The following is a 7,741-nucleotide window of genomic DNA, read 5'->3' on the forward strand; positions in this document are numbered from 1 at the left end:
GCAGCAGGAGATTGTGGTAGATGTTTTGAGGTATCTACAAACCTGCTACTGGCAATAACGGTGTTGTTTGCAAAAAGTAAAAATAAAAATTAAATAAAAAATTAAAAAAAACTAAATAAAGAGCCCCTCAGTATAAATTAGCATACTGTAATTCAAGGCTGTAATAAAATCATGTGAATTATGTGTAGAGGTGTAGACACTCAAAGAAATCTATTGTACCTAACACTGCTGTAGATGTTTCCAGAGAGTCTGCCTCTTGATTAGATCCTACAGTGGGGAGGAAATGATGAAAGAAAAGTGGCTATTTTCAAATTTCTAAAAAAATTGTAAGTGTTGAACACAAACTGGCAAACCACAATATATTGCACCTCATTTACTTTGAGGGCTTATTTTTAGTTATGTTCAGTAAAGAAAATGGATCCCATTCCACTGACTTTCTTCACTAACAAACACCATGCCATTAAGAAAGCAAACTAACTGGAATGAATGAATTAGGGTTGAGAATGGATAGAGTTTAAGAGAGCTGCAGATCATTGATGGGTGGGATAAAATTAGGTTGAGCACAAACAGATGAGTATAGCTGAACAGGAATCAAATATCTCAGTAAGTGTGATGGCAAAGCACCCAGGGAAGTTAATGAGGTTTCATGGCTTCATTGTCCATTGAAAATGTTTCATATGTCGAGGTAAGACTGACCTCCAGTGTCCTTTAGATGAGGGTTTATGGTAACTGGTGACCAGCAGCAGAACCTTCTGGTGGCATGGAATGGTCAAGGATTCCTTACCTGAATTTAGTGGAAGCTGTCCACATATGGAAAGACTGATCACAGCATAGTTATGGAGATGTTCCTGATCTAAAGGAAACCTGATAAATATATATATGTAATAATGGAAGGAACAGGTGGCTAGGCCAGCAAATGAAAAAGGAAGAAATGACTTTATAGGATGATATAATTAAGTTGGCTCAGCAAAGAAAATAATTATTGTGCAAGAATGTAGTTGTAGATGTAAAGTGTGTTGATGGCAAGGAGGCTTGGAAAAAGGTGACACTGAGGGTGATGCCAATAAATTCTAGAGATATTGTGAGACCCGCTGAAGAGAGAGAAAACAAAAAATATAACACCTGCAAAGTGATTTTTATATACCTGTAAAATTTAAATTTGTATTAGAATTTTTAACATTTAGCATGATGGTGCAAGAAAGTTCTGGGTTCGATCCCAGGCCTACCCAATGCCTTTCTGTGCAGAGTTTGCATGTTCTTCCTGTGCCTTTGTGGGTTCTCTCCAGGTACTTTGGCTTCCTCCCACAATCCAAAGACATGCAGCTTAGGTTGACTGGCAACTCTTAATTGCCCGTAGGAGTGAGTGTGTGGTTGTTTGTCTTTATGTGCTGGCCCTGTGATAGACTGGTGACCTGTCCAGGGTGTACCCTGCCTCTTGCCCAGTGTCAGCTGGGATAGGCTCCACCACCCTGTTCAGGAATAGGCAGTATAGATAATGGATGGATGGATTTTTAACATTTCGTCTGATATTGCTTTTAAGTCATTTAGTTATCTCACAATTCTATATTCACTGCATTTGCCAGGAGGTGGCAGTGTGAGCTATGTGTTGTGTGTTAGTGCAAGCAACATAGAAATGCAGTTAGATTAGTTTGAGTTCAAGGTCTACCATAAGGGTGAGTGTGTCTGTTGTTGCTGATAGCTTGTAACTTTTGCAAAGTCTTGCCAGTAAAATGATAAAAGTGAAAGTTCTCCCACACTGTTACAGCAGTATCATGTTACAGGATCAGCTATAATGGTGGAGAAACCATGTGAGGAAGTCACAAAGTACTGTAGTTGTCAAGCAGTACTCAAATCCCTTGCTTAAGTAAAAATAGCAATACAATAGTGTAAAATACTCTGTTACAATTAAAAGTCATACATTCAAAATGTTACTTAAGTGAAAGTACAAAAATATATTGATGTTAGTATCAAAATATACTTAAAGTATCAAAAGTAAAAGTACTCATTATGCAGATTGGCACGTTTAACATTAATATATATCATATGATTTGAGTATAATTACTAGTGCATTATTGTATACATCACATTTAATGTTGCAGCTAATAAAGGGGGAGCTAGTTTTAACTAACATACAGTAAATGGTTATAATTTGAAGTACTGTTGGGTAGCTTGTGAATTTTAAACTGGAGATCAGTAAAGTCTCATGATTTTACAGTAATTTTAGTATTTATCTGGTTTTGAAAAGTATCTTGTAATGAAAGTTATAAAACAAATGTAGAATAAAAAGTACAATATTTGCCTCTAAAATGTAGTAAAGTCAAAATACAAAGTAGCATAAAATCTAAATATTTAGGTAAAGTACAGTTACCTCAAAACTGTACTTGTACAAAAATGTACATGAGTAAATACACTTAGTTACTTTCCACCACTGTTGTCTTAAAAGGTGACCGATGTCTATTGTAGGAAGCTTGTAGTGTGGAACAATCTGTCATTTACCCAGTGAAGTGACATAGCCTGTGACATTGATGAGGTTGCCTACATTATTGATGGTTTTGCAATGCAAAGAGGAATCTGGTTTGGGAATGTGGATGTGAGTATTGAATTTTGAGGGTCTGTGGGGGATCAAAATGAATGCACTTGTCTTGGTCTTGCACCAGTCTACTTGACTGACATGCTTCCAGTGTGTGCTCCAGGTAAGTTTTTGTGTGCATTAGTATCATTGTGTTTTAGTCCCTGTTTTGTTGGATGTTTTTTCTTGCTCACATTATTCTGTCTTTGGTCAGTCTTTTGTAAAGAATTGTGAATTGCATGACTTCTATATGAAAGGTGCTCTACAAATAAAGTTTTGATTGATTGAGAGATTGATGAGAATGAGTATGATTAAGATTACTCTGTGCTGGCAATGCCAGCTGCACTGGCAGTGTGTAGTAGTTGTCCTGATACATTCAGTGCTTTCTCACTGATGGGCCTATGGTCCTGTGGGGATGATAAAATTTTCAGCATACTGGCTGCTGTTCATTCTTTTATACAGATAGTGCAGGATAATGTCTGTGGTTTGGTGGCTGTTTTTTGCCCTTTTGAAATGTTATATGTTAAAACCATTTCAAATGACCTTTTAGCCCTTTTCTTTTGAACACCTAGCTTGTGGTGCAGGGCAGAGTAGATGGCTGACAAGAGATTATGGTCTGCCTTAAGTGCATATACACATCATTGTGGCATTGGCCTAAAGCTTGGTTCACCCATGGTTCATTCTGTTTCTAGTTTACATGAAGTAGAGATTAATGTCATTAACCACATCCTCTGCCTGAGTTTGTGAAGCAGCAGAATATCAACCCCTCTGTCTTTCTTTGGGGACTGTTATTTAGTATGCGTGTTTAGGAGCTAGAATCGCTTCTATTCCCATTAGTTTGTTATGGAAGTACTGAACTGGAAAATCACATGACCTTTGTCCCTCTAGATCTTAGACTGGAAAGAAACTCAGCACTTCTTTAAATGAAACACTCTGACTATGGTTCATTTTATGTCTAAATATGTGCACACATTGATAATGTGCATGCATATTTAATAATGTAGCCACTAATAGGGGTATGTTAATAAAATAAAAGACAACAGTGGTTGGTTGTTACTTATGAAATTGGGTAACAGTTAATCATTTTAGCAGAGGCTTGTTCCAGCACTGTAAAGCATATAAAATAGGACATTTCATGTTCAAGATTCAAGATCTTTATTTACCATTTATGCATAAACAAACAGTCTAGGCATATAGGAATTCTTGTGCAGGGCTCTCCTGAAGTCAACTAAAGAGTTTAAAGCCAAAAGAACAAACATCTAGTCTAAATATAAAATGACTGAAGAATATAAAATACAAAAAACAAGATTACTCAAGAATACAAAATTGTTGATAAAATTGTGGATACAAGAATGAGACAGATAAGTTGAGCCAAACAATGCCAGCATCTTCTGTGCCGTCCTCCGGAGGTTTGGAAATGTGGCTTCAATAATGGAAGCATAAAAGTCATTCAGTTTAAGAGAGTTGAACTTCTCCTTTAAAACGGAGTCAGATTGAAGATCGATTAGTTCCAATTGCAGCTCCTGTGGTGCTGTTTCAGGGTCTTGTGACAGGGGACAGGACACCAGCTGAAGGGACTTGTCAATTTTTTAAAAATCAGAGAATCAACAGCAGAATTCTTTGTCCAGTGATTTGCTGTATTTCTTCGCGTTTCGGGTGGCTAGTGTGGAAAAATGGGTGAAAGATTTGTTTGAAATTTGTCTGGAGAATAAAGTCAGCTTGGATTTGAAGGCTCTCACATTTGTGTACATGTCGTGCACAAACTGTAGCTTCACGTTCAGCTCATTCATGTCATGTCGTGCACAAACTGTAGCTTCACGTTCAGCTCATTAGTTCTTGTCTCTCAGCTCAGGAAGTTCGGCAGATTTCCCCATTAACTTTAAAAATGCGCAAATCTCTTCTTTGAGTTCAAACACTCATTGAAACAGTTTGCCCAAACTTAAACAGCAGACATAAAAGTGATAAAGTAAGTCCTGGTGATCTGCATTGGTTTCCTCCAGGAACATAATGAACTGATGGTACTGAAGTCCCCTTGCTCATATAAAGTTAACAAGCCTTATGACAGGATTCTCGACATGATTAAACTGCAATACAGACTTACACGGCAATTCCTGATGAATGATGCAGTGATCTACCATCTACTGGGATAAATGCAGGCATTAAAATAGGGAAAAGGCAAAACAAATGAGGTTTAATGATAACATAATTTAATAATATAATTTGGACAAGTTTGGCATTACTGCATCTACACAATAATAACTAATGAACAGAAAAACCCCCTCCTTGAACCGCCACCTTATTTGTGTGGTGACAAAACCTATGTTTAATGGCAACAGCTCCTTTCCCACCACTCAGTGTTGACAGTAGACCTTGTCACATTTCTTTCTTTCTTTTAGTGTAATTTTGATATAACAGTCATGCAGATGACAAATACTGTACCACTTACTATTAGATTTACATTTTTCTCAGCATTAGTATTCTGACAAAATGCCTCCAGAAATATCCATCAAGACATAAACAGTATCATTCTTGTCCCCCCTAAGTTATATTGATACCCAAAAATGACAGTGAGAAAATATTAGGATGTCACATGGTAATTGATTATAGCTGAGCTAAAATAAATTAAGTAAATATTTTATATTTTGCTTCTAAGATTGAAGACTGAATCTGCAAGAATCAAACATGTGCGCTTGCCTTTCTATCGTATATTGTTAAGAATGTTCTGAATTCAGCAAGTGAATAGTGAATTTCTTGCTGTTGCATCAATACACTTTGATCACAAGGAGGGAATGTTGTCTTTTTTTTCATACCTGAAAAGGGAAGTGTATAGAGGCACTGAGATATCATGGAGAGAGAGAGACAGAGTTTCATAAGATTGTACAAAAGAAACAGAGGAGTCTGTGTTCTCATTTGATCAAGTCAAAAGAATGTGCACAAAGCAGTAACGTTTAATGCATATAATATATTTAAGACCAGGATGACATACATTAATTTATGACTTTATGCCATACTTAATTTGTGTATCATGAATGATTTGTTTATCTCTAGCTTGGAAAAGTCACATCTGCAAGATGTGCTACTGTGCCAAGTCAAATTCATATAGTTTCAGTGTTTTCATTCAACTTTCCAAACAAACATTTGATAGCATCAAAGTTAGGAATATTTAGATGAATTACTTTTAAAGCAAGCAAGCCCAGACTTTGGTCTAGTGGTCACATTAACATGTGATATTAGCATCTCATTTATCAGCTTTTGAGCTCTGCAATGTTTTACAGATAGTATAAATCCAAATGTTCAAATGCCTTAGAGTGTTTTCATACAATTTTCATGGTAGATTCAATCCATTCTTTAAAGTCAGGTATCTTAGTATAGACATGTGTTTTTAGACCTGTTTCTGTTTTAAAGAAACCAGCAATCACCCCGTATGCCTTTTCATCTTCACAGACCAATGGACCGCCAGAGTCTCCCTGGAAATACATCCACAGTATGTAATGAGTGCTTCAACATTGCATCAGCAGAAGTGAATGAATTACAATTATTGACCAGATATGTTTGTCTGTTATATTACATAATTGTTTGTATAGTACCTCAGCTGGTCCAGTTTCTCCCTCAGAGCAGTAGAGATTGTCCTCATCACACCGCTTATGATCAATGAGCTTTACATTGACTTCCATGAGCACGACAGAGTTCAAGTCTGAAGTATTATCCCTGCCCCAGCCAGAGACGGTACATGCTTTTGGCAAACCACTGTGGTCTCCTAGAGCAATGGGTCTCACGTTTTTGTTGAAATGTGCCTTGGAGCTCAACTTGAGGAACCGGGACAGATAAAAATATATTTTTGCACATCAATATGTACAGTGTAATTACAATACTGCTTTGTTTCATTCATTGCTAATAAAATATTGAGAAACACAAGTTGATAATGATGGAAAAAAGGCTAAATCAAATTCTACTGTGAAGTACAAGCATTTTAAATACAGTTCTCATTTATTTTACCTTAAGAAGCATTATGTCATTTTTGCAAGTTCCGTTGAAGTCTTTATGTGGAAATGATCTCTCAACATATTTACCCTGTACTTCGGCTTTGTTATGAAAATTGTGAAGTCCTAGTAAGACATAGGACCTGAAATGATAAAATAAAGATAAAAAGTTATCTGGGAGTAAATAGATTAGATTTTTGGTCAAAGCATTGTATTCACATTTTTGTCACAGCTCATGAAGCCCTCATGCAGTGTATTCATCTATGTTGTTGGGATAAGAAATCTTCTCAAAGGCTCAAGAATTCACAGTTGGTAAACCTGAAGTGTAATAGACTGACTTGGCTTGACAGTGGGCTGCAGTGATCACGAAGTCCTCATTCAGAAGGAAGCCACCGCAGTACTTTTTTTCACCATTACTTGTGTGGCACTCCAAAAGCGCCATGTATGTCCTGCTATGTGGCACAGCCTCATGGCCTCCGATAATTTTTGCTGTATGAGCTGGGAAAAACAAAAAATATAAATGTATGTGCAATATGTATAAATGTATGTGTATAAAGCCAAAATGATATCACAGTTTGAACATAAACTGAACACCTTCATGACAACAACATTTACTGTAGGACAGCCATGTTAAACTGAATTAGTTTCACTGTACTTATTCATCTGAAACCTGAGGGTGGAATCTAGATCCTCATATAATGTAGCTTAAGTATATAGTATAATATTCTTACATACCATAACAACTTACCTTGGCCATCAAGACTTATCACAAGTATCAGTATTACCAGTTTACAATTGATGAACATGGTGAGATCACAGTCCAGCTGAGCTACTGAAGAGCAGAGGCACACTTCACTGAAAATGTCAGTCTTTAAATGCTTCCTTGTATTAAAGGAAGAAGGAAGTGTTTGTGTAGTTTTCAGGATGTGGCTTTGAGTCATATTTCTAAAGATGCCATATCTTTATCACCTCCATAGCATAATGAAAGTTAAGAGTTTAGTAGTACAAAACAACATCCTTTAGACAATCTTTAATAATGTTCAATTCAGTTCAATTTTATTTGTATAGCGCCAAATCACAACAAAGGTCATCTCAGGACACTTTACAAAGGTCTAGACCTCACTATTATTAGCATTCAACCATTGTATATATTACAAAAAAGAGCGATAAGAATTGTGCATAAGATGGGGTA

The 7,741-nt window shown here is 36.5% G+C and overlaps 1 protein-coding gene across 1 annotated transcript; it reads right to left on the bottom strand.

Moving 5' to 3' along the window:
* Nucleotides 1-5,528: 5,528 nt before the first annotated feature.
* LOC109966998 (granzyme E-like) lies at nt 5,529-7,559 on the bottom strand. Its single transcript, XM_020612303.1, has 5 exons — nt 7,298-7,559; nt 6,888-7,047; nt 6,566-6,692; nt 6,157-6,375; nt 5,529-6,036 (listed from the first exon to the last, which is right to left on the bottom strand). The coding sequence occupies exons 1-5, from the start codon at nt 7,488-7,490 to the stop codon at nt 5,884-5,886; spliced, it is 852 nt and encodes a 283-aa protein (XP_020467959.1). The 5' UTR covers nt 7,491-7,559; the 3' UTR covers nt 5,529-5,883.
* Between the last annotated feature and the right edge of the window lie 182 nt (nt 7,560-7,741).

Source organism: Monopterus albus, unplaced genomic scaffold (genome assembly GCF_001952655.1).
Source record: "Monopterus albus unplaced genomic scaffold, M_albus_1.0 scaffold122.1, whole genome shotgun sequence".
Lineage (NCBI taxonomy): Eukaryota > Metazoa > Chordata > Actinopteri > Synbranchiformes > Synbranchidae > Monopterus > Monopterus albus.

What these genes read in the sequence shown, in the direction of transcription:
- LOC109966998 (XM_020612303.1), bottom strand. Translation starts at nt 7,490, where the DNA reads ATGACTCAAAGCCACATCCTGAAAACTACACAAACACTTCCTTCTTCC. An exon ending in GATAAGTCTTGATGGCCAAG is followed by an intron (nt 7,048 to 7,297) that starts GTAAGTTGTTAT and finishes TGTTTTTCCCAG; the next exon opens with CTCATACAGCAAAAATTATC. An exon ending in ATGACATAATGCTTCTTAAG is followed by an intron (nt 6,376 to 6,565) that starts GTAAAATAAATG and finishes CGGTTCCTCAAG; the next exon opens with TTGAGCTCCAAGGCACATTT.